Source organism: Ovis aries, chromosome 5, assembly GCF_016772045.2.
Source record: "Ovis aries strain OAR_USU_Benz2616 breed Rambouillet chromosome 5, ARS-UI_Ramb_v3.0, whole genome shotgun sequence".
Taxonomy (NCBI): Eukaryota; Metazoa; Chordata; class Mammalia; order Artiodactyla; family Bovidae; genus Ovis; species Ovis aries.
In genome coordinates this window covers 13,293,780-13,320,514 of record NC_056058.1, presented here as the reverse complement: position 1 = coordinate 13,320,514, position 26,735 = coordinate 13,293,780, and the positions used below count along the sequence as shown (strand labels likewise).

The window sequence follows — 26,735 nt, the reverse complement described above, 5'->3', positions numbered from 1 at the left end:
GGCCGTCTCAGCCGAGAAGCCGAGGATTGAATGGGCGTGGAGACTGAACTACCCCGCTCACCTTTAGAGGTGGCTCCTCCGAGTCGGGGTTGACGCCCGCTGGCGGAGGGGCAGTGTGGGCGAAGCTGGCACTGCCGCTGCCCGTGCTGCAGTGTCTGCTCTGTGGATAGATAGAGGACTTCAGTCTCCAGGGCTATCAATCCGGCGCCTTTCACCAGCAGTTGTTGTTTTTTTAATAATAATAATAATTAAAAAAAAAACCACTTCAAAGAAAAAGCAAGTATACTCATCGTCTTTCCTTTCAGCCCACACTCCCTTTACTCCAAAGGGATGCAAAAAAAAAAAAAAACAAAAAAAGAAAAAGAAAAAGTGCAAAAAAAGGTAAAAAAAAAAAACAAAAACGAAAGCCGCTCATGCGTTCACCACTCACGCTGGGGAGGGGGTCGGGGCCAGTGCTGCGCTCACCTCGTCCTGCTCCTCGTGCTCCAGGATGGCCTGCAGGAAGGCGCGCCGCTCGTGGCTGGAGGACTTCTGGTCAAACATGCCGGCCTGGATCACCTTCTGGTCCACATTGAGCTTGTATTTGGCCGCGGCCAGGATCTTCTCCTCCACGCTGTTGACCGTGCACAGGCGGAGCACACGCACCTCGTTCTGCTGCCCGATGCGGTGGGCACGGTCCTGCGCCTGCAGGTCCTGGGGGCGGGGGTGGGGGGAGATGCCGTCAGCCCCAGGTGGTTAAGGGGGAGTCGGGGCACAGAGGCACTCGCTGGCCAGCAGCTGCACAGCCAGGAAACTCAGGGATGAGACCTGGAGCCTGCGCCAAGGGGGCTTCACCCTGAGAGCCTGCAAAAGCGTCTCTTTCTACCTTAAGTGGAACTTGGCAGACACTCGGGAAGAAAGCGTGGTTTTAAAAGGCCGCCAGAGGGGTTATATTCCTGAGCAGCTCCTGTCACAGTTGCATGGGGGCCCATCGCTGTGACTAGGCCCCCTAGGTAGGGCCACATTACGCGACAGCACTGTTTACAGGATGATGCCGAAGCTGCGCACCATTCCTGGTCGATGCCTGGTTTGGTTGGGGGCCCTGCTGCTTCCTTGCCAGGCAACGCCGGGCCCAGGTCCCACTAGTCTAGCCTTGGGAGCCACTGCTAACAGCAGCCCCTCTCATGGCTACTGTGTGCGTGAGGAGCCAACGGGCAATGGATGCCCAGTGCCTGGTGTGGAGCAAACGCCAGTAGAGTGGGAGGCGCAGTGCCAACACGATCTGTGTCACCCTGTGAGCCCAGTGCAGAGACAGGAGGGCGCCTACGGAATCCTGGGTCTGGGGCTGCGTGGAGCTGACCTGGAGATCTGCACCCCACAGGGCAGCAGAAGCCACACCTGGTGGACAAGCGTGGCTTGGCCCCACGGCTCGGCCTCCTGGTCAGCCTGTGTGATTCCTGGCAGGGAGGACCAGCACCTCACGATACACCCTGGCCCTGCCGTGTGTCTCATGACCTCCAATGCCTCCCAGTGTGGAGGAGGGGCTCCACAGAGGCCTCTCCCCCAGCTGCCTGCTGATGGGGAAAACAGCCCCACCACCTCTTAGCAAACAGGCCAGCCATGAAGTCCGGGTGGGAACCACTCCAACCCAGGCTGACGGCAGTGACCACCCCAGACGTTCGCTGGCATACAGGCTATGGTTCCCACGCTGATAACTAGAGCCACTGAGCGTGGGGAAGGGCAGACTCACACCGTCAACAGGAGCGAGAGCTGGGCAGCCTGGTGGAGGCCAGTTTGGCAGAACCAACAAGAACATGACAGGGACAGGCCAGTGGGCTGAGATACTCCAGCTCTTGGTCAGCCTGGGCCTGGCCGGTGCTCTGAGGGAGGGACAAGAGGGCTCCATGAGAGGATAGCGGTCAGGCCGAGAAACAAGAACCTGGACACCTGCCAACTGGGGTTTGAGCTAAAAGGCCTGGGGCCGCCATACACCAGGAAGGCTGGCCGCTGAGGATGCACTGGGGAGAGGCCTGGTGCACTGGCATGGAAATGTGAACACACCAGCCGGTGGCAGGAAGAGACACGCGCTGGAACACGGCAGGTTCATGCCAAAGCCAGAGCGTCTGTGTGTACAGAGGCAGAGGCTGGCGTGTGCTCAGAGTAGATGGGAGTGGCAGGGAAGGGAAAAAACGCACACTTCCATTTGTTTCTTCCAGTAACTGGTACTTGCGTTTGAAAGAACTACCGGCATGGAGCCCCGCGCAGGCGCGCGGACAAGACATCAGGGCAGCAGCGCATGGAGCACACAAAGGAGCCCCCGTGAAGGGGGCCGGTGTGAGGGCTGGGCCAGGACACAGCCAGGAAGGGCCCCAGGACTAACGGGACCCTTACTACCAGCCCAGAGGACTGGGCCATTTTCCATTTTCTTTGCACATCTACGGGATGCCAGGATTGTTTTTCTCCCCCTTCTTTTTTAAGGTGCCACGCAGCTTTTGAGAGCTCAGTCCCCAGACCAGAGACTGAACCCAGGCCGTCAGTAGTGGAAGTGTGGAGTCCTAACCACTGGACAGCCGGGGAATTTTCAGAAAAAAATTTTAAACTAACAGTGAAACGTATTTTTTCATAATCAGAGCAAAGAATTAGTTTGCTTTTGAGAAACTGCCCTCTGCACCTCTCTCCAGGCACTGCCAGGGCTCTCGGAAAAGGTCAGGAGGCCACTGGACACTCACACCAGGGGCATGGTCACTGCCAGGGGGTGCACGCTGTTACCTGGTGGGGGTTCCAGTCACTGTCAAATATGATCACAGTGTCAGCCGACTGGAGGTTCAGACCCAGGCCCCCAGCCCGGGTGCTGAGCAGGAAGATGAAGTACTCGGAGCCGGGCTCGTTGAAGGTTTTCAGCAGCATCCCCCGGTCCTCCGCTTTTGTGGTTCCTGCCGGGCGGGTAGACCAGGGTTAGCAGGGAAACCAAGGGAGGAGACACAGAGGGACACCTGCATCAGGGAGCGGCACCCACGCCCACCGCCTCCCAACCAATGGCTGTGGACCGTGACTGACGAGCAACTCAGATCCGGCTGACACCGCTGACCGCCAGTCTGCCCACCCCAGGAGAAAATGAGCCCCGCCGCGTGAACAGGGGCTGCTGCGGGCACTAGACAGGCTACAGCACAGGGCTGGGACCCAGCAGACAGCCAGGCAACAGGCTGGCCCCTGAGCGCTGCTGTAACCAGCTATCCGGGTGACGCTGCAGCGGCGCTGTTTCAGCGCGCCTCTCCGAATCCACGAGGGGCCTCTGGGTGGGACACACGGTGCTGCCAGGGTAACGAGCAACTGGTCAGAGGCTGGAGCCTGCCTCCATGCCCCTGTGGTGGGTTTTCTCCATTCACAAAGGGAACCGTCTACACAGGCAAGCACAGGGGACTGTACAATGGGGATGTCTCTCTGGGCAGGATGGCTCCCCGCTTCATGAAGCCACAGCAACTCGAATGTGAGGGCCCTGAGCATGATCCTCAGAGGGGCATCTAAGCTCCTCAGGCTCCTATCAACTCAAAGCAGAGGTGCCTCTGGTGAAACCAGGTGTCATTTTTGGTGCTGCTTCTAGCGACTCGCCTACACATCAGGATGAACAGCACAGAGGCCCAAGGGCCATGGCGCCTGGGCTGTCCTGGCTCCTAGGAGGGGCTGAGGCCTCAGGCATGGCTGGGCAGGGCCGGGTCAAGGGGCTGCTCCGGTACCCCTGACTGTACCCTCACTCTCAGCACTCTGACAGCAGAAGGTTCCACTCCCCATGTCACTGAGCTCCCCAACCCTTTGCCACTCCTTCTGGGGGGCGGGGGGCAGAGAGGCCTGTGGGATCTTAGTTCCCTGACCAGGTATTGAACCCATGCCTCTGGCAGCAGGAAGATAGAGTCCTAACCACTGGACCACCAGGAATTTCTTTCCCAGTTTCCACCCATGTGGCAGTGACCACATGAAATGCTAGAGACGCAACCATGGTCCAGCAAACGGAAGTCCTCACTTACACGGAGGACTCTTGTCACGGAGAGAAAAAGGGGTTGGGGGGCAAGTGGACAGATACTCGGGTGGGTGGGAACACGCTCTCGGCCTGTCCACTAGGGGGCGGTGTCACCATTGTGAAAGCTCAGACCCTACAGAGGCCAGTACTGAGGCCACACGGGCCTTGACAGGGATGCAGCTTTCAGCCTCAGGACACGTGAGCACCTGACCAAAGCTGTGTTTGTAAAGGTTACCCTGGATGGAATTCTAAGAACAGCTGAAAGAAGGCAAGACGGAGATGCAGCAAAGGTTCTGGGCGGGAGTGGGGAGGGCCAATTCCGACGGACAGGTCCACCCAGCGATCACAAGTTAATGGTCTGAAAACCCACAGTACCACGAGAGGCACCGAGAAACACACAGCAGGGGCAGAGAGGTTTGGGGTGTCCAGCCATGGATGGATGCAGCTGGTACCGAGCTTAGACAAAGTCTTGCAAAAATGTGGTCTACCCCACACTTCTTACCTGTGTTTACCCCAGTGGGTTTCAAGTCTCTTTTTCCAAATGTTATTTTTTGATGTGAATTAGTTTTTTAAAAGTCCTTGCTGAATCTGTTACAGTGTTGCTTCTGTTTTATGTTTAGTTTTGGGGGTCCCAAGGCACATGGGAATCTTAGCTTCCGACCAGGGATTGAACCTGCACCCCCTGCGTTGTAAGGTGAAGTCTTAGCCACTGGACAACCAGGGAAGTTCCCCCAAGTCCATTTTTTCTTGAGAGCCCCATTCACTCCATCTTACGGAGAGCGAGGGGCTCCCTCTAGGGCCGTCCTGGTCAGCTGACCCATGTCGGATAAGGAGTCCTGCACACTGTCAGCGCTATGCTCAGCCCCACCTCCGCCAGACTCCCTTGTGCTGGCAAGGCAGGAACCGGGCTTCTGATGGTCACAGGCCAGTGTGGTTCCCAATGGACACGCCCCTATCACCCCTGCAACATCTGGATCCCTCCATCCCGCCCTTTCCTGCTTCTCCCAGTGCTTGTGGTTCCGGCATGGATAGGTCCGATTTCAGCTCCAGAGCCACCAGGGCAGTGGAGAGGGGGGCATGTTGCTCACAGCAGTCGAATGAAAGCTCACTCCAGACCCCTGGGGGAAAAGACAAACTGCTTCTCTGCGGGAACACTGTGTCTGCCCAGTGTTGGGGACATCCCAATTTCTGTGGGTGGAAGGAAAGCCTGGAAGGGATGCCTGGCAGTGAAGCCAACGTGAAGGACAAAGGAGCCGAGAGCCCCAGAAAAGCTCCTCTGACACCAACTGGGTACCTGGATCCGGCTGTGCCTGAGGCAAGCTTACCCTTAAAGTTCAGTTATGTGAGTCTATTAAGGCTTTCTTCCCTACGCCCACAGGATATAAGTTTCTGTCACTTCCCACTAAAATTAGTCTATGGGCTAGGCGTTAGCCACTGGACCCAGTGTTACGGCGCAAGGACTTTAAGCCTTGTGTTCAGGAGACCAGCACAACATTCCCAGGACCCCTCCCAGTCCCACAAGCCTGCGTCACTGAGCATGCCACTGTGTCCACTCCCAACATTAGACCTGGAATCTCTGGGCCTTGCCCTGCCTCACGGGGGAGGGCAAACCCACCAGAAGTTTCGGCAGCAGTGAGTAACAAGGCCCTTTCAAACACACCTCTCTCCCCGGCCACACTCACCATCGAGCCTGAGGTATTTGAAGCCGCGATATGCAAAATAGTCTTCCATGATGGTCATGAGGGAGGTCATCTGACAGAAGAGCAGCACTTTGTGGTTGGTGGCCCGGAGTTTGGGAAGAATTCTATCGAGCAGCTCGAATTTCCCTGAGGCTCGGTACAGGTCCAGCCTGGGGAGGGTTGGGGCGGGGAAGGACACGCAGGACGTGAACCACAGTGCCCTGAAGGCGGGCAGAGGACATGTGTTCCCACCCACTACCTGACCAGTCCTGGGTGGGCTGGCCACCAGGTCCGGGGGCACGTAAATGTCTCCCTTGGCAGACTACCCAGCCCCCAAAGTTTCAGCAGAGCCATTCCAATTCAACTAAAATAAACTCAGGCCACCCTAAGTCAAGTGAAAGTATTAATCGCTCAGTTATGTCCAACTTTCTGACTCCATGGACTATAACCCACCAGGCTCCTCTGTTCTTGGCATTCTCCAGGCAAGAATACTTGCCATTTCTTTCTCCAGGGGATTTTCCTGACCGGAGATCAAACCCCAGTCTCCTGCATTGCAGGCAGATTCTTTACCATCTGAGCCACCAGGGAAGCCCCACGGATGAAGGGTGACTGTGGAATTACAGAGCAACTAGGATCTTCGTAAGAGGGAGAAGAAGGGCTTAGGGCCACACGGCTTTGGTCATTCATTCTCCGTTTACAGGTATGGAAACTGAGGCTGGGGGCAGTGTGACATGGCTGCTGACCTGCCAGGGCCCGGACTCAAGGCCAGGCCTGTGGGACCCCATTATGTAATTTGATACAAAAAAAACGACACAGCAAAAGGACCTTTGCTCTTTCATTCAGGGTTCCTGCTCTAAGAAACAGTTTACTATCCCAGAGAAGTGATGGTGGCTTTTGCGCTGAGAATGTTTTAAGAGTGAAACCTTGAGGCTACATCCGAGCCCGATGCTAAGGCCGAACCATGCTAGGGCTGCACTTTACAAACAATACTGGGGAAAACATCCCCACAGCAAGCTGGGTGGCACACTGTATAAAAATTGTCTCTCTCCTGGTGGGCAGAGTTTAGACTCAAGAGTGTTGAGGGAAGCTGTCACAGGTCACAAAGCCCAGAAGTGGAAGAGTGGGACCTGGAAGCCATGTCTGGTCAACTCTCAAATTGCAGATTTTTTTTTTTTAAATTTGGCTGCACTGAATCTCAGAAAAGGCAATGGCAACCCACTCTAGTACTCTTGCCTGGAAAATCCCATGGATGGAGGAGCCTGGTGGGCTGCAGTCCATGGGGTCACAAGGAGTTGGGCATGACTAAGCGACTTCACTTTCACTTTTCATTTTCATGCATTGGAGAAGGAAATGGCAACCCACTCCATTGTTCTTGTCTGGAGAATCCAAGGGACGGGGGAGCCTGGTGGGCTGCCGTCTATGGGGTCGCGCAGAGTCAGACACGACTGAAGCGACTTAGCAGCAGCAGCAGCAGCACCGAGTCTTAGCTGCAGCATGCAGGATCTTTAATTGTAGCAGGTGCAATGTAGCTTCCTGAACAGCAATCCAACACAGGCCCTCTGTATTTGGAGCACAGTCTTAACCACTGAACCACCATGTAAGCCCCTCAAAGTGCAGAATTTTTATTCTCTTCTTTGGGCTCATCTATGTTTTTTAAGTTTTTTACCAGGAATATACTGCCTTCGAAAGCAGACAACTATGACAACAGAAACAAATCAGCTGCAGAGAAACACAGCAGACCATCATCCACCCCATTAAGTGAGGGAGAGTCTCACCCTTGGACGATGCCGCCAGTAAACCCCAAGTGCTCGGAAAAGGACTCCTGTAATGGAACGAGATGTGGGTCAGTGAGGGCAGGAACAGGTTTCCCAGCCCCATGCCTCTGAGCCCACCCACAGCAGCTCAAGACCACACAGAAGTGCTGACGACAGCTTTTCTACCCCACCGACATGCCTTCCCATAGGGTCTTAACCACCAAAGGTGCGCAAAAGGCACCTGACATCATCTTTGGAGCACCCAGACGGAATTGTCAGGGGATTTGCGATGACCCTGAAACTTTATGCCAGAATGTGCAGACATATATGTGCTTTTCATTTAAATTTATTTGAATTTTTTGGTTGCAACATGTGGCATGTGGGATCTTAGTTCCTGGACCAGGGATTGAACCTGCACCCCCTGCAGTGAAAGCATGGAGCCTTATCCACTGGACCATCAAGGAGGTCGTTGTGTGTGCTTTTCAGAAGCAAGAATCCAGATTCTCAAGTGTACTGGGGCCCAGAAAGGTCATGGCTGGAGCTGTCATGAAGGACACTGCTCTCCACACGCTGACCTGGGATGGCCCCACACCCCGCCAAGTGCGAAAGGCTAGTAGCCAGCCAGCAGGGGCGGTACGACCACTCCCACCCTGGGTGGGAAGCAACTCCAGAGAGCAGCCTGGAAGGCTTCATGGTCATCCGAGGTGGGACTTTCATTTCTCCCACATACTTCTTTTCTCTTTACTTTATAAAAAAAATTTATGTGCTCTTTCTGGCCACCACAGGGCATGCAGGATCTTAGTACCCTGACCAAGAATCAACCCCATGCCCCCGGAGTGGAAGCACAGAGTCTTAACCACTGAGCCACCAGGAGAGTCCCTCTCATATTTTCCTACACTGTTTGGATTCTTCACAATAAGGACTTGCAGAGAGAATCTCAGTAAGAAGGCAAATGTACGCGCATCGTCTAGTTACAAACTCTTCCTCTTTAAAGCTGCAGAGAGAAGCGCCCCAGCTCTGCCGGGGAAGCGGGGCCTCGCGTGGGCTGAGGCCCCCACCTGGGCCTCACCTCAATGTGCTGGAACATGTAGGGGTGGTTGCAGATCTTCCTCAGCTGCATGATGGTGTTCATCAGGGTCTTGGTACCACCTTTGCCCTGAGGAGGCACAAGTGAAAGGGAGAGTCGCTCTGTGGTGTCCCCAAGAACTATACAGTCCATGCAATTCTCTAGGCCAGAATACTGGAGTGGGTAGCCTTTCCCTTCTCCAGAGGATCTTCCCAACCCAGGGATCAAACCCAGGTCTCCCGCATTGCAGGCAGATTCTTGACCAGCTGAGCCGTAAGAAGCTCCCAGATTGGTCTTGTCTAGGGTGGGGTGTGGGTGGGTGTGGAAGGAGGACGTAGGGGGAGGCAGGGCTTGTGGAGCTGGCTCCTCCTGGGGCTCAGAAGCCAGCATGAAGTCAGCACTGGGGGAAGCAGAGACCCCTGGGCACCCTGGAGGGTGGAGAGTGAGGAGGGGCCAGGCCAGCAAGACGGAAGGGACTGGCAAAGCGCTGAGGCCAGATCACAAACACTCTGTGACTCATAAGGCCAGCTGCGCAGGCAGTGGGACAGTCCCCGGGGCCTGCAGCCAGATGGGCCGTGACGGCTGAGGAAGACCTCTGGCTTCGGGATGAAGGAAGGATGCAGGGGTGGGTGCGTGGGCAGAAAAGTAAACCGGGAAATGGGCTGTCACAATAGCCCCGGTGAAGAGCCCAAACCAAACATGTGGGGGAGGAAATGGGGAGGCCGGGCCAGGCTTGAGGCACAGAGATGAGGGACCTGAAAGGATGATTTCAGTCCCGGTGAAAAGAGGGCTGTTAGGGGAGGCCCGGGGCCTCAGAGAGGCCCAGGAGGTAGCAGCCCACCTGGCCCCTACTCCTCTCCATTATACATGAACATCACCCCAAGTTCACGTAATGACTAGGAGGGGCCAGTGGCTGTGGCTTGTTGGGAAGATGGGACGCGCCTGAATGTTCTAACCGCTATGGTCCGTGCTGGATCCTCACTGCTAACAGATGCACCCACAGGAGCCAGCACTTCATGAACAGAGAACCCTAGACTGCTGACTGGGAGGCTCAGGCCCCCCTGAAAAGAGGCCCTCAGGCCCTGCTCCCTTAGCCTTATGGACCGGACCGAACCACTTCAGCTATGATCTAAACCAGGGCCGGTCAACGCCCTCAGGATCACAACCAGATGGGGCCTTGGTCACAAAAATCACCTCCCAGGAGGAGAAAGCCTGCTGGTTCCCACGCACCCACCTGCTCCCAGGCCGCCCACTCGCCCGCCCGCCATGGACACCCAGGTGGGACAGGGGCCCGGGCCCACCTTCTTGTCCTTCTCGGAGCCATCGGTCAGCAGCACCCCCTTGGCCTGCATGTGCCGATAGAGCACGCGCTGCAGGGCCGACATGTCGCACTTGATGACGTACTCCACCTGCGGGCACACGCCGCCATCAGCCGAGCCCAGGCCCCAGGGCCCAGCCTGGGCCCGACTCTGACCTCCCAGCCTCTCGGGCATCCTGGGCCCTGGCCTCTGATCACGGCACACGAGGGTGATGGTGAAGAGCCCCCACACCCAGGGCATGAGGGAAGCCGTGCTGCAGTATATGCACGGGGCCAGAAATGTGGGGGCTTCCTGGGCCAGAGGGGCAACACAGCTTTCTTTCAAAGGCCTCCCCTCAGCCGGCCCAGGAACAAAGAGTAAGAGTGACATGAGGGGTGACTGATGCGGACCCAAAGCCCCCTCAGGGGAGAGGGGAGGGGCCACTACAGGCCAGCAGGTGGGACTTAGCTGGCCCCTAGCACACCTGCCTTGCACTTTCAGAGACCCGTGCAGGTGAGCAGCCATCCCCAGGCGAGACTGACTCCTGAATGCTGAGCAAGATAGGGCCAGGCTGGGGGACTCTAGAGAGCTGCCCAACTGGGACCGCCCCCTTGCAGTGACCCCCACACAATGCTGAATGCTGCATTAGAGCTCCCTCCACTCAAAGTAAACACAGCACCTTTTCAGGCAACTGAGCCTCCACCTCCTTCTTGAGCCGCCGGAGCAGGAAGGGCCGCAGCACTTTGTGGAGACGGCGGATGATGAGGATGGTTTCCTCCTCGTTCAGGTCCACCTGGCACCCCAACGAGACATGCAAGCCAAGTGTTACCTCCAGGGGAGCAGCGATGCGTGGGCAGGGCCACCTGGTGCCGCCCTGCACTTGGCGCCCCCTTTCCAGGCGGCTCTACGCTTTATGAGAGCTCAGCGGGGCACCCTCTTCCTGTGGAAAACTGCAGGGACCTGAGACCTTCCATGGAAGTCCTGGGACACGGAGGCAAAGCCCCCAGGGCACCGAGAAACACGGCAGCACGCTGAGCGGCCTCCCCAAGAGTGACACAAACTCACGTGTCTGGATCCCAAGAACATGTCCAAAGGGAGCCTGGCCAGCACTGTGGGGGTAACATGGACAGAGCGCATGGTGTAAACTGGGGGTGCTCTACTGGGAGCCCCAATACCCTCTCATTTCAGCCTCCGTGGGAGACGGATAGAAAGGCTGCTCTCCTGTGGACCTGCTACTCTGATCAAAATCTGAATTAAAACAATTTTTAAGTGAATAAGATGACATTTGAATTTTTTTCTTTAGGAACCTTTAGTCGAGCTTTTACTCAGCTTGAAAATAGGTGAAACCATGGCATTTGTTCCCTTGCTCTTTGGGTGGGGATCCTAGACGTCTGAAAACTGGCGGTTTGTTTTAATTATGAGACCCTTGAAAGGGCCTCAGTTTCTCCTCTAGGAGGGCTTCTGCCTCAGCCAGTGCCAAGGAGGGGGGACCCCAGGGACGATGCAGAGGTCCCCCCATAAAAGCATGGTGGTCCCAACTGTCCCAGACCTGAGGAGAATCTCCTAACTAGGGACCAGTGGGCTGGGCATTGTCTGCCAGGCAAGGGGGCTCTTCGTCCACCCTGCGGTTGAGCCCATCTCCTCAGTACAAGGCTCAGGCCGCCAACCTCCTTCAACAGAAAACAGCTGGCCCACAGGCAGACTACCAATTCCACCCACAGCCAGACAGATGTGAGAGATACAAGCCACAGCCCATAGCTTTTTATTTTCTTTAAAAATAAAAGGGGCAGGATCTGACCACTCTCTTCACTGAAACGACCAGAGGTGCCCATTGCCCTCAGGGTGAGAATTTAACTCCCCTCAAGCCCTCCAGCTGCACCTTCACACCTCAGGCCCTGCTGTGCCATGTCCCTGCTCTGTGCCTGGGGCACAGGGTCAGGGAAGCCCCAAGGATCCCCTGAGATTTCTCTGCCCTTCTCTGGTGGCAGGGTTGCCATGTATGTGGCCAGGCCAGTTGCGGTGGGCACTCCGTCCACAACCACCTGGGGAAGCCAGCTGGGCCAGGACCGTCAGCTCGGACAGTTCTTGGAGCTGTTTGTGGCCGAAGGCCACGGCTCCCCGCCCCGCCCCCTTCCACCACGTGGCCGGCAGCTTGCCCACCTTCTCCCCGGTCATGGCGAAGGGCGCGTTGAACCACTGCTCGAAGGTGCTGCAACTCTTGAAGATGGTGGGCAGCAGGAAGTTGAGCAGTGCCCAGAGCTCGGGCAGCTTGTTCTGCAGCGGTGTGCCCGTCAGCAGCAGGCGGCGGGGCGCCACGTAGTGCGTGTTGAGGACCTGCGTCAGCTTGCAGTGGTGGTTCTTCATGCGGTGGCCTTCGTCCACAATCATGTACTTCCAGCGGATCTGCGGCCGAGAGCGGGTAGTCAGGAGAGGACAGGCGGCGGGGCTGTCCCCTGGGTGAGCAGCTCACTGCCATCAGGCATGAAGGCTCCGGGCAGCACGGCCCAGCAGGGTGGGGAAAGTGAGCATGATAGCATCAGAGGAAGGGCCAGCGCCCCGAGGGGCAGACGCATACTGCAGCTCCATGGCACGTGGGAGGGCAGACAGGTGGACAGGGAGATGACTGGGAGCTGCTGTCAGGTAAACAGAGCTGGTGAACAGAGCTAAGTCCAGAGGAGAACTTTGGTTTTCCAGGAAAATTACATAAGCCAAGTATCTGGCATAGAGAAAAAAAATCCTAAATAATACACAGCCTGACAATCATAGGTCCTTGGGGTAGGGTCGAGAGGGGACATGGTTTGATGACAGGTATGTTTCAATCTGGCTTCCCTGGTGGCTCAGATGGTAAAGAATCTGCCTGTAATGCAGGAGACACAGGTTCGATCCCTGGGTTGGGAAGATCCCCTGGAGAAGGAATTGGCAACCCACTCCAGTGTTCTTGCCTGGGACATCCCATGGACAGAGGAGCCTGGCGGGCTACAGTCCATGGGGGTCGGACACGACTGAGCGACCAAACGTTTCCAGTCAGCAGGTGGTGGCTCGGAGGCAGGGAGGCACAGCTGGGAGCAGACTGCTGTGGGGGCGCCGCCTGTACCGCAAAGCCTAGCAGTGGTCACTGGCCAATGGACACGGGCTAGACGCCAAGTCTAACTGGGAGTTAGGTTGGTTAGGCAGGGACTGCGGGTATAAACCCGTTTACATGCAACTGTGATGCCCTTCAGAGCCACTCGGGCCTTGGCATCTAGCTCCCAGGACCCAGCACGGCCCAGCTGAGGCCCTGCACATCAGGTGTCCCAGAGGAAAAAGCAGGACTGACTAGGGCAGGGGGTAGCAGCCCTTTCCCACAAGCAACCTCCATGGTGCGGGGTTTACACTGATTAAAACCACTGTCAGACGCACAGGATATTCAGAGCCCTGTTCTCGTGTCTGGGATGGGCCTGGGTCTGTCCTGGGTCAGAAGGGTGACCCGCAGCACAAGCCCTAGGATAAGCAGGCTGGATGCCAGCTCCCTGGGTCTCAGTTTCCTTACCTGTAGCTCAGAGATGCATATCAAGCACCGAATGTCGTCAGTATGAACAAGCCCCACAGGTGGGGGTTAATGTGTAAAGCGCTCTATCCCTGGACTTCCTCCCCTATATGGTCAGCGAGGCCAGATGCGGCAGCTCAACCCCTCCCCACCCCAGGAAAAGAGCTTTCTGGAGGCAAAGGACTGTGCCTGACTTACAGCTGGGTCATAGTATATTCTTAGTCACTCACTGGTGGCCCAACTAGAGCCACCTTCACAACCGAGGCAGCTAAGAGGCTGCCCAGCCGCACGGCACCCACTAAACACACCAGCTCAGTGGCTCAAGGCCGATGGGACACACAGGACCTCAGAGCACGCGGCCCTGAAGGCCGGACCCCACGTGCTTTGCAGGCTGCTTTCCTGTAGGCTGGGGTGGGAAGACACAGCCACCAGGGAGGCAGGTCCGAGGCCTCTAGAGACAGGTGGAGATGGGGGAGGGGATCAACATGGCCCTGTGAGGGACACGGCAGGCCCGACGGGAAGGCTGGGAGGCATCGCGGATGACCAGGCTCTTTGGGCAGGAGCCCCGAGAAGCTGGTCCACGTGCTGTGTAGAGGGTGCCAGTCTCTGGGAAGTGACCCAGGGCAAGCCTGGGAACGCACAGTCAGAAGCAAACCCCAAGCCACCTTGACTGAGGCCTTTCATACCCACAGAGCAGCTGTCCTTACGCATATGCAGGGGATCACTGAGCAATGACTTGTGGGGGGTCTAAGAAGACGAGAAACGTGACCCATGCATGACCAGCCTGGGTAGGATCACAGGTGCCCAGACAGCACGTGATGGGCTGAGCTGCCTTGTTTTACAGGCGAACACGCTACCTTTGCAAGGATGTGCTTGTCCTTAATGATGTACTCATATGTCGTCAGCAAGACGTTGAACTTGCCGCTGCGGAGCTGGGGGACGAAAGCACGTCTGGCTGCTGGGGAGCCCTGTGAGGGAGAGAAGACGCACACGCCTCAGCCCCCAAGTCTTGGGGCCCTGGTAAGGCCGAGAACTGGCAAAGGCTGCTGGCCCTCTCCCGACTCCACCCCAGACAGCTACCCTCCCCAACTTGGCCCTCAAGCGGCTGTCCCTCCCTCGACTCCACCCCCAGACTGCTCCCCCTCCCTGACTCCACCGTCCACGCAGAGGGCCTCATGCAGGGAGCAGAGAGGCATGCAGGCCCTGGGTGGCTTGCAGCCTGCACCTCCATCTGCCCCACTCCTGGTGGGCAACCAGCTCCGCTTCCCGTGCCTGCCTCCTCCTGGGTCCCCACTCAGGCCACTGTGTCTCCCACACAGGTGCAGTCCACGGTGACCATTCCCTAAGGGCAGCTCCGGCTTCTCCCTGGTTAGCAAATCTGTCTGGTTCCCTGTTTCAAGCTCACTGCTCCTGACAGACTGAGGTGAACTCGTTCCCAGAAGCTCTTTTTCCTTAAAAAAATTTTTTTTAAACTAGGGTATAAGTTGCTTCGTTCCCAAAAGCTCTTGGCAGCAGGACAACATTTAGTTTCTCAAATGCACCAATTTCTCCCCGCACATGCTGTCGTCTCTGCCAGGACCCGCTTCTTCCCATCACGGGGCTGAGAGCTCCACGGCAAAGTGGTGAGCCTGGACCCAGGAGCCCTGCGGCCAAGGGCATGACTGAGCTCTGCCAGCGAGTGGCTGCGCGAGGCACCCCACGCCCCTGCACAAGGACAGGAGGCACTATCAGCCCCCGTGCACAGGTGAACTGGCCTAGAGATGGTGAGGACAGTGAGCAGCCCATCACACAGCAACAGCTGTGTGACACTCACTGAGTCTGCCTATGTGGACAGGTCCAGAGCTCAGTAGGTGTAACAAGCATCAGGCGAGTGCACTCACACCAGCACAGTCCACACTGAGTCCAGAACTTAGCAAAAGCATCCCTCCTCGAAATGAAATGACCCAAGCCCCCACGTGGACGACCTAAGAAGGCACGCACACGTGCGTCCTGTCATTAATGCAGGTCGACATCCCTCTTCACCACATGTATCCCATACCCACCCCCACCCACGCCCACCTCCTCAGGTGGCAACGTACCTTGTAGGACACCTTCACCACGGAGGGGGCCCACTTGTCAAACTCATAGGCCCAGTTGGAGAGGGTTCTGGAGGAAACACAGAAGGGACAGTCAGGTACTAGTTCTGGCGTCAGCCTCTCGCTGTCCACACTGACGTCCGTGAGGATGCAAAGGCTGATGTGGCCGTGATCCTGGCAGGGTAAACTTCCAATAATTTGCATAATGATTTCCCCTTTAAGGAGGTAGCACTTAACTGCCCACCTATTACGTGTGGGCTAAATTGAGTATCTTTTCCCAGAATCCAGTATGGAAAGGGGAAGAAACAGTACTTCACAGTGGAGATGCCTGCCACACACACTACCCCAGCCACATAATCAAGGTCAGCCACCAGCGTGAAGCGTCACGTTGACACCAACTGCCCCCATGATGAGTTCAGAGGCAGGCTTCACTTCTGATCTTTGTTCCCGAAACCCATCATCCCATCTAAGGATGAGAAAATCACCAAACAGACCCAGGTTGAAATACCTCCTATAAAACACCTGACCAATCTCCGCAAAATCATCAAGGTCACTAAAGTTATGCAAAGTCTGAGGAACAGTCACAGACCAGAAGAGGCCTGAGGAGATGTGAAGGGTAAGTGCCACAGGGGCTCCTGAGACTGAAAACAGAAGTCAGGGCGAGACTAGTAAAATCTTCATAAAGCTTACGTAAGGTAACGTGCTCAGTTACACTTTCACTATATACATAACGGGCCAGTGGGGATTCCTCACTTGTGACAAACGTAACAGGGTCACGTAAGATGTGATCAATCACAGCCACTTCCTCAGTGGTGCACTGATTAAGACTGCGCTTCCAGTGCAGAAGGGCACGGGTTCAATGTCCAGTCAGGGAACTAGATCCCACGGGGAGGCCAAAAACAAACACACAAGCAAAAAAGATGTGATCAGCCACAGGGGGAACCAGAGGAAGGTACCAGGAGCTCTGGGTACCATCTTTCCAACTTTTCTATAAAGCTGACGCTATTTAAGAGTAAACAAACCATCACAAGGCAACGGCGGGGACGTGCTGAAAGGACATAGTAGTCTTCCCTGGAAAATCCCATGGACAGAGGAACCTGGTAGGCTACAGTCCATGGGGTCGAAAAGAGTTGGACATGACTGAGCGACTTTACTTTCACTTTCTTTCTTCAGCAAAATCCTTAATGATACAGTCCATGAGCCTATGCTGCTATGAAGAACTAAACCATTAAACTATCACACGGGGGAGAAGAGACAGCTTTCCCTTGCAGTGGATTCCAAGACTGCGGAAGGAACACTGGAAAGAGAAAACCTTGCCTGGGCACTTTCCAGGGGATCATCATTTCAGGCGAGAGTTTCTGATAGATGTTGAAATTACAGAGAAGAGTATGATGAGAAATGGGATAGTCACAGAGTTTCTCAGTATCTTCCCATGGGATACTTATAAATCACAAAGGAAAACTTTTTTGTTTGCATGGGAAAACCAGCAGGCACCACAAAAGGAGAACAAACCGGGGAATTCCCTGGTGGTCCAGCGGTTATGACTCCATGCTTCCATTGCAGGGGCAAGGGTTTGAACCTTGGTCGGGGAACTAAGATCCCTCGTGCTGCACCATCCGGCCAAAAGATAAAAGGACAGACCAAAGTGACGCTCTCCTGTTGTGGAGCCCTGGACTTGTGGCCTCTGATGTGAAGCCTCAGGAAGGGCACAAGAGCCCCTCCTGAAGGTTCTTGCCAGAATTCCAGAAAGAAGGACACATCACATGAGCCCTAAGGAGGGATGGTCTACCAAATACCTGCCCGGGATTCAGGCTCACGAAGGTCAAGAAGAACAAAGCCGAGCTGGGCAGCTGTCACGGAGACATCACAACACACGACAACAAAAGGCAGGGGAGGGACCCTGGACCAGAAAAAGGTCTTCAACTGACAACATCTGAACCGTGTCTCCGGAGTCACTAACAGTTAGTGATGATTTACCACCGCGCTGTTACTAGCCTGGTGTTAAAACTGTCCTAAGGTGATGTGAGCTCTGGGAGGCCAGGTAGAAGGTGTGCAGGAACTTTTTAAGCTGCTTTTGCAGTTGTTTGTAAGTCTTAAAAAATTTTCAAAATGAAAATTAACAACTGGTATCTCACTGTAGTTTTTTTTTTTTCACTGTAGTTTTGACGTGCATTTCTCCAGCTATTAGAGATGCTGAACAGCTTGTCATGTGCTCAGCACCTTTGCTGTCTACCTGAAACCGTCACAACATTGCTAATCGGCTATACTCCCATACAAAATAAAGTTTAAAGAAACGTATGCCAAAAAAGAGACAAACCATGGGACCTCCCTGGCAGTCCAGTGGTTAGGACTCCATGCTCTCATTGCTGAGGGTACTGAGAAGCTCTATGACTATCTACTTTCTCATCTATGATCCCGAAAACAGCAAGGTGCAGCCAAGAAAAGACAAACCCAGTCTGTCGCATAGCACGCTAGACACAGAACTATTCTGGTGGAGATAAAGTCCCACCTAAACAGAAGGGAGGGGACAGGGGCCCTTGGAGAGCTGTGGACAGTACACAGGTGAGGGCCACGGGCACTGACAAGAAGATTTACACCACCATAAGCAAGAGAAAGCAAAGGGGGAAATCAACTTCTCCCAGTAAACTGTGGAGGCTCCTGAGGCCCCTCAGCCATGGGTGCATGGCGTCTGGAGGCCTGGCCATCTTCCAGGCAGGAAAGTATGTTCCCATGGGCTGGGGGATGAGGACATGGTTTCCCATTGCCCGCCTCGACAGCTGACGTGGCCCCTACTGCACACTGGGCCGAAGGCAAGGGCTTCCCCTTCTGAGCCAGGCCTGAGTGCACACACTCAGGCCTGGCCACATCAGAGCAGACCATCCCCTGGGCCCGCAGCTGGACTGCCGCCTAACATGTGACTGGAACCAGGTCAAGGACAGCCAGTCCCAGGACTTCTGGAAAAACCCTACAGGCAGAAGAACCATCGTGTGTCATATGCAGAGCTAGGAAGAGGCAGCCCCGGAGTAGCTAAGGAATCTCGGCCCCAGAAGCATGTCTGTGGGGAGGAAGAGGCTGGTACCACCAAGAGATTGCAAGTGAGCGCTTCCACAGGATGCCATTCAGGTACCAGACACCACAGCTGAGCATCTGTGGTGCCCGGACTGGGCTGGGATGCAACCGGTATAGCTCAGAGCCCTAGCAGGAAGCGGAAACAGCACCTGAACAAACACCAAAACTCCATGCTTTTAGCGGGGGGTTATCTGACTCCCGTGACAACCTGGAGCGGAACCTGCTGGTTGAAGGACTTGAAGAGGACACCAAAGACAGCCTATGAGAGTTGCCCCAACAGGGATTATATGGGCAGGCACCCCAGAACCTGCCCTTCCTCTACCCCTGTGCCTTGAACCCAGAAACAGGCAGCTGTGCGCTGGGTGGGTCCCCCTAGAATTCACATGCAGACATCTTCATACCCAGAGCCCAACTATGTTTGGAAATAGGATCTTTAAAGAAGTCATGAAGGGACTTCCCTGTGGTCCAGTGGTTAAGAATTCACCTTTTGAGGCAGGGAATGTGGGTTTGATCCCTGGTAGGGGAACTAAGATCCCATATGCTGCAGGGCAACTAAGCCCGTGCTCCACAACTACTGAGCCAGCCACAACTACAACCCGATGCAGGGCTTCCCTGTTGGGTCAGCGGCAAGGAGTCCGTCAGCCAATGCAGGAGACACAGGTTCAATCCTTGATCCAGGAGAATCCCACACGCCGCGGAACAGCTAGACCTGTGCGCCACAGCTATTAAGCCTGTGCTCTAGCGCCTGGGAGCACTAGAGAGAAGCCCGTGTGCCCCAACTACTGGGGGTGTGAACCACAGCAAAAAGCCCGCACGCTGCAACAAAGATCCTGCGTGCCACAACTAAGACCTCACTCAGCCAAGTAAATAAATATTAGAAAACAAAAAAAAAGGTAATGAATAAAAATGAGGTCCTTAGGGTGAGCGCTAATCCAAGACTATATGACTTCCTTATAAGAACAGGAAATGAGGGTGCAGACACACAGAGGGAAGGCGAAGTAAAGACATGGGGAGAAGGCCCTGTCTGCAAGGTTAGGAGAGAGGCCTCGGGGAAACCAGGCCTGCAGACACCCTGGACCCAAACTCGGGCTTCCAGGGAAGTAGGGCCTGTGGTAAGGCCACCCAGGCTGTGGTCCTTCACGAGGGTGGCCCGGACAAACTAACACATGGGTGTCTGAGCTCGGGCGGCACTCACGAGAGGGGCACTATGATGAGGAAGGGCCCGTTGATACGCTTGTGCTCCATGAGGTATGTGATGAGCGCAATGGTCTGGATGGTCTTGCCCAGGCCCATCTCGTCAGCCAGGATGCCATTCAGGTTGTTGTTGTACAGGGACACCAGCCACTCCAAGCCTTTGATCTGCAAGGACAAGCGGCCAGAGCTGAGGCCCAGGTCGGGCGTGGGAGGGCTCCCTGCGCTTCGGAGACTCCCGAGCTCCAGCCCAGCCAGGGACCACCCGCCGCCATGCTCACTCGGCATCGTGCTCTGGGCGCACTCTCTTGTATCCCACTCGGCCACATCTCACACTCCTCTCTCTGGAATCACAGGGCTGCTGTGCTCATGAGAGACATGTATGAAACATCCTTTCCAGGCACATGTTTAAACTGTTAAATCTCTGTCACTGCCAGATACCAAGCCACACAGCCCACTGGGACCAGCCTGTGACTCTGGATTCTGGGGAGCCTTGGGGCGTCAGGGTAACGAGTGCACCACGCGACTAACTGCCTCGACAGCATTTCAAGATGAAGTGAAAGGTTTCCAAAGCTTGCAAAGCTTTCTGCCACAGGCAGTTAGAAGACTGTCCTTAAGGAAAATCTAGAAAGTTTCCTAACAGATTAAGTAAGTTGTGGCCATGTTCTGATTTCTGTGATTACACAGGCCTCTCTGGAAACTTCTACTGGTCACAGGATTTACCTTTGGAACCTGATGTCAGCAGAGGTGCTGAGTGCTTGTAAGGAAAGGTGGGGTTCAGGGGTTACCAGCACACTGAGCAGCAGACAGGGAACGTGTTCTTTGGTTGGAGGTATGCCAGCTCTCTCCTGGGAGCTAAGATGAGCTGAGGGTAAGGGGCCACAGTCACAGAAAAAGAAATTTCTATGACGAGCAGTTTCCTTTCTTGGCTGGCCAGGCCCTGACACAGAGCTTTAGAGTCATGATCACGTGACCCTCACAGGCCTGCATTTCTGAGGATGAACGGACTACATCTAGAGCTGCTAGGCTCTCCCCTCTCGCTGCCTCACATTGCATAGAGCCCCCATGGCCCCACACCCGGGTCCCATTCTGGCTCAGCCATTCCCAAACCATGTGATTTTTCTTTCTTTATTACTATTTTGTGTTGGTTTTTGCTGTACAATATAAATCAGTCATAAGTATATACATATTCCCTCCCTCTTGAACCTCTTTCCCACCCCCCCATCCCACCCTCTAGGTTATCACAGAGCACTGAGCTGAGCTCCCTCTGAACCATCTGATTTTGAGAAATTGCTTTATCTATCTCCTCCTCACTTATCCCTCAAACTCCCCATGAAACCTGGAGGATCACAGTGCCTACTGCAAAGCTGTCGGGGGAATTCAGATGCTAAAAGCCTGTCAGTGCCCCTGTTCTGCCAGGCACGCATCAAGCACACAGGAGAAACTGACTGACTGCACCATTTCATTTCAATCCCTTTGTCAGGACTGCCGTGTAGACTCGGCCCCATCCAGCCTACCTGGTACTGCTTGAGCACGCCATTGACCATAAGTGCCGACTGCTTGTCCACCCTCTCGGTAACGGCGTGGGCCACAGCATAATAGGACTGCAGGCCACGAGCGAGGGCCTGAGACACGCCGTACTCATCGTCCACATCTTGCTTGGCATTCCTGGGAGGAAAATGGAAGGGCCATGTGAAGACAAACACTCTGACTTGGGACATGCTTCCGACACAAGCCTCTGCGGAGCAGCTTTTTCAGCGTGAGCCGGAAGATGAGCCCAAGAGCAGCCACACAGTCTGAGGGCGGGCAAGCCGGCAGACACTAGCCTAGGGGGTCAATACTGGACTTCTGGGTGCCGAGGGGGCGCCTGGGAAGGAGTGTTACTTTCTGCTGGAGGCTGGTTGCATGGTCCACCCTCTCTACTGAGAGTTCAAGGGAAAATGTACACTTGACAGCCTTGCAAACCTGAATCATTTATACACTGGCGGTTTTGTGATCCAACCTGGAATTCTTTAAAAAAATGACATTAAATTACTCACATTTTATTAATGTAACAGATACAGGTGACCCAATTTCCATCATACTGCTTTATGCTATGTTTCTGTCCTTATATCACCCTACCCATCTTGCCCAGTTAAGCTGAGTTTTCTTAGCTTAGAGCAGTGGTTTCCAAACTTTTTGGCACCAGGGACTAGTTTCATGGAAGATAAGTTTTTCCACAGGCCAGGGAGTGCAGGGTGGGGTGGTTTCACCACGATTCAAGTAGTTTACATATTATTGAGCACTTTATTGCTAATATAATGCTGCCGCTGATCTGACAGAGGTACCGGTCTGGGTAGCTTGGCTTAGAGGGTTTTGCTAATAGATTAAAAAAGATTGTATGTTTGTTCTAGTGGTTCCCCTTCATGCCTGAAGTTTATATAATACATATCACTCTCAATCCTCTAAGAGTATCTGCTAACTCTGTACTGTAAGCCACCAGGAAATCGGTATAATAATTTTAACAGCTTTCAAGGGCAAAGGATGAAAAATAACCAAAATGACCACCGCTAGACAAAGGCCACAGTACAAGACCATGGCAGGGACACCACGCAGCCAGATGTGGAAGAGAGTGAGACACTGTGTGTACACAGACATGGGAGCAAGGGGTGGAAGAGTGTCCCAGAAATGTAAAGTAAAAAAGAAGCACAGGGTATGTGTGGAAGATGCACACTGAGGAATCAACTTCTCCCAGGGAGGAGAGGGGGAGGGCTGAGCTGGAGCACAGGCATGGTAACCACCACCATCTCCACACAAGACGAACCATGTGAACGGACGGACTGTCAATGCACCCTATGAAAATCAGAGACATCTGAAGTTAAGTCCATCTGACCTATGTGGTCCAGCAATGGCTGCCAGCTGGACAGGCTATTCAAGGAGGAGCTGGGACTCTGATGGCTCCTGCTGGTGCTCCCATGCAGGGAGCTGGCAGAGTGGGAGCGGGCGGAGAGAACCCTTACTCAATGATGTGCCGGGCATCCACCTCGGAGACATCGTCGCTGTCGGGATCCGGAATCTTCTTCTTCTCCTCCACAGGCAGGGTGGGGGGTTGTGCGGGCTGCGGCTGCTCCTCCTCCTCCTCCTGCCAAGAGACAGGTCCGTGTCTCCCCAGGTCACCACAGGGATGGGCCCGGGGTGCCCGAGGGAGGAGCCCAGAAACTAGGGATGGCTTTACAACCTGCACGCCCTCTTCCTGCCCATCCCAAAGCATGTCACGCTTTTCACGTGCATCTTCTTTTAGCTGCTCAGTACATGAGTTTTAGTTTTCGTAGCAGAGTCCAGACACTTCTTTTTAAGGATATCTCAGGGAATTTCTGTACTTCAGTTGCTGCTAGTAGATTCTGTTTGCACCCAGCTCTTCTTACATAATGTATGCTACTAAAACAGCTTTTCAACTCTCTTGGATATTCTAGGTATTAAACATTCATAAGCAACCTTCAATATTTGCTGGTCTTGATTTACTTTTGGTTTTACTGACATGGCCCAAATGTCTAAAACATGTCAAACAAGACTCGTGGTAACAGGCACCATAGTTTACTAAGACGTTTTCTATAAATTTGAGTACAGTAAGTCCCCTACATATGAACCTTCAAGTTGAGAACTTTCAAAGATGTGAACGTGCATTCCATCAACGTCAGCTGTGAGTGACAAAGCAGCCTGCCCTCCGTCTCTTATTGCTGATGATCCTCCAGCTCTGCCATCTCCTACCTCCTCCAGTCAGTAACTCCTCTTACCTGTTCACTAGACGCCCACCCCTGAGTGGCAGCTATTGATCTGTACTGTTTTACTTTTCAAGGTACCATACTACAACAGCGAAAATGTTTTCTTTATAGTTCATGCTTGTTTTATCTATTCTTTGTGTGAAAAGTATTATAAACCTGTTACCGTACGGTACTATATAGGTAAACTGTGTTAGCTGGCTACCTATGCAAACTGTTGGACTTATGAACGTCCTCTCGAAATGGAACTCATTTGTATGTAGGGGACTTACTATTTAAGTATTGTTTCATTAAAAGGATATTTCAATGTTAATGTAGCAGATAATAAAGGGGATTCTGTATGACATACTGATAAAGTACACATAAATGCATTCCTTAACATTAAACTATCTTTGTATTCCTGTTTACATCACACAAATGCGTGTGTACAATGGAACTGCTATAAAACTAAAAAAAAAAAAAAAAAAAAGAAAGAAAGAAAATATCTGTTAATTAACCTGTTAAATTATTCCAATCAAACTCCAGTGAAATTTCCCTTGGAGAAAGCAAAATAATTTTATAGATTACTGGGAATAATGAACACGTGATGATAGCACAAACACTTTGGCCCAAAAAAATCATAACTATAAGACTTTCCAAGCTGATATTACCATGTCAGGAATTAAATAGGAATGGGAAGCCTGGCTAATTCCAATTAAAGGGGATCAGCAAATTTTACCTTAAAAAGTGACATGACAGCTGGACAAAAGTAGCACCAGGAACCACTCCAGAGAACTGGGGTCTGAGAGGCACTAGCTTAAAAAAACTGCTGAGCTTTCAGTAAGTAGAGGGTGGGAGTTTGTAGAGATCTTACTTGTGGGTGTTTTCCCCTCTCCCATCCTGACGTGTAAGCTGTCAGGGTGGGCGGGCCCTGAGGCCTGGCAACTGAGGCTGATGGGGGATTCAGTTGTCTTATAGCAGTAGGCGATGCTCGGGCCAGCAGCAGGCAGTGGAGGTGAGGACCTCAGCCACGGTAGGGAGAGCAGATTGCCAGCTGAGGGCTCTGCACATGCGCAGAGCAAATGAAACAGGGCCCAGCGGAAAGTAAAAGCCAGGGTAGGCTTGCAAATGACCCAGACCCAGAAAACGCTCTTCTGCATACACACATCTACTGGCAGGAGACACAGTCTTTACTGGCTCAAGGTGTTGGAGGTGACTGCTAAGTTATGAAGAAACACAACCCATTCCTAGAGGGCCAGGATTAAAAATGAAAATGAGAAGAAAACAAAGCAAAACAATAAACAGAGCCGACACCACAGACAGCACATTCCCTGGGGAAACATTCCACAGATTCAGCCTAGATAATTTACTAAACAAATAAAAACACAAAAGGAACCCACAAGGGTGGAAGCCAGAACCCAGAGTGGCTAATACAACCTTCCACTAAACATCCACCAGGCTTCCCTGGGGGCTCAGCGGCAAAGGACCCGCCTATAATGCAGGAGACCCAGGTTCCATCCCTGGGTTGGGAAGATCCCCTGGAGAAGGGAACAGCAACCCACTCCAGCATTTTTGCCTGGGAAATCCCATGGACAGAGGAGCCTGGCAGGCTACCGTTTATGGGTCGCAAAAGAGTCAGACATGACTTAGCGACTAAACAACAACAAACATTCACTATAAGTTAAGCAAAAAAGGAAGAGAGTGTGATGTGAACATGATTTACTCAACTTGTTAAAAGACATCCACGAAAAATTTATGGCTAACACTAAACACTGATAGAGTAACTGTCTCAAACTTAACATCAAAAATAAGCCAATGATATCTGCTCTGGATTCGTCTATTCAACATTTTACTGGAGGATCTAGCCAGTGCAACAAGGCAAGAAAAAGAGATTAAAAATTAAGGCACACAGATGGGAAAGGAAGACGTTAAGTCATGGTTATTTATGGATGACACGATCTTGTCTGTGAAAATCCGAAGGAATCAAGCAAACAAAAAAGCCTTACTGGAATTATCAATATGAGTTTAGCAAGTTCCCAGACATAAGATCAACATAAAAAAATTTTTCTCCATGTTATTTCCACAGAAGAGCTACAAAATATTCAAAAATAAAATTAAGAAAACAATTCTATTTATAGTAGCATAAAAGGGATAAAATCATTAAGAATAAATTTAACAACAAAAAAACAAAAACTGTACTCTGAACTACGAAACAATACTAGGAGAAATTAAAGATTATCAAAATAAATGGAGAAACAGTTCATGTTCATGGATTGGAAGACTAAGTATTATTAAATGTGATTATCCCAAAACTGATCTAGACTCAACACAACCCCCCCAAAAAATCCCAGCAAGCGTTTCTGTAGTAATTGATGAGCTGATCCGAATGCATACATGGGGATGTGAAGGCTCTGGAATAGTCAATACAGCAAAAAAGTTGAAGGACTAACACTACCTGATTTTAAAACTTATTATAAGCTGCAATAATCAAGATAGTGTGGCAGTGACACAAAGATAAACATAATCAGATCAACAGAAAAACACTAAGTCAGAAACACACCCTTATTCTAACTAATTTCCCACAAAGCTGCCAAGGCTATTCAGGGAAAAATAGCCTATTCATCAAATGGTGCTGGGTAAGGTGGATATCCATATACAAAGAAACCCTTAGACCTTCAGATCACACAGAAATCAACTCAACTATGACCCTAAATGTAAGAGCTTAAATATAAAACTTCCAAAAGAAAACATAAGAGAAAAACCTTCATGACTTCAAACAGTTCTCAGTATACCACCAAATGCACAATTCATAAAAGAAAAAAAATCAATAAAAAGATTCCATCAAAATGAAACATTTTCACATTTCAAGACAACACTGAGGGGAAAAAAGGCAAACAGACTGGGAGAAGATATTTGCAAGTTATATCTCTGATTAAGGACAGGTATCAAGAACATATAAAGAATTCCTACAACTCGATGATGAAATGACAAACAACCCAATTAAAAATCGGCAAAAGATTTCAACAGATTTTCACCAAAGATATCTGAATGGTGCATGAACATTTGAAAAGATGTTCAACATCACTACTTACTAGGAAAACACAAAGTAAAACCAGAGATATCATTACCTACCCACTAGGATGCCTATAATGTAAAGAACAGATAATACCAAGTGTTGATAAGGACATGGAGAAACTGGGGACCTGTGAAAAGGTACAATCACTTCAGGCAATGGTTTGCTAATTGCTTAAAAAGTTAAACATAAACTTACCATATGACCCAGCAATGCCATTCCTAAGTATTTACCCAAGAGAAATGAAAATGGAAAACACACAAATGCCCACAA

The 26,735-nt window shown here is 52.6% G+C and overlaps 1 protein-coding gene across 9 annotated transcripts in view; it reads right to left on the bottom strand.

Annotated features, from left to right (window-relative positions):
- SMARCA4 (SWI/SNF related, matrix associated, actin dependent regulator of chromatin, subfamily a, member 4) overlaps window positions 1-26,735 on the bottom strand; it is a 90,020-nt gene that overhangs the window by 26,344 nt on the left and 36,941 nt on the right. For 6 of the 9 annotated variants that reach the window (XM_027969664.2, XM_027969665.2, XM_060415486.1 and 3 more), the window contains exons 14-27: window positions 22,652-22,773; window positions 21,170-21,320; window positions 19,657-19,820; window positions 15,396-15,462; window positions 14,175-14,285; window positions 11,952-12,194; window positions 10,471-10,584; window positions 9,795-9,902; window positions 8,497-8,583; window positions 7,449-7,495; window positions 5,677-5,843; window positions 2,749-2,912; window positions 466-693; window positions 62-160 (exon numbers count right to left, since the gene is read on the bottom strand). In XM_027969664.2, coding sequence (XP_027825465.1) covers window positions 62-160; window positions 466-693; window positions 2,749-2,912; window positions 5,677-5,843; window positions 7,449-7,495; window positions 8,497-8,583; window positions 9,795-9,902; window positions 10,471-10,584; window positions 11,952-12,194; window positions 14,175-14,285; window positions 15,396-15,462; window positions 19,657-19,820; window positions 21,170-21,320; window positions 22,652-22,773 — 1,872 coding nt within the window. The remainder of the gene's footprint in view (window positions 1-61; window positions 161-465; window positions 694-2,748; window positions 2,913-5,676; window positions 5,844-7,448; window positions 7,496-8,496; window positions 8,584-9,794; window positions 9,903-10,470; window positions 10,585-11,951; window positions 12,195-14,174; window positions 14,286-15,395; window positions 15,463-19,656; window positions 19,821-21,169; window positions 21,321-22,651; window positions 22,774-26,735) is intronic. The other 3 variants (XM_027969667.2, XM_027969668.2, XM_060415488.1) reach the window with 1 other exon arrangement.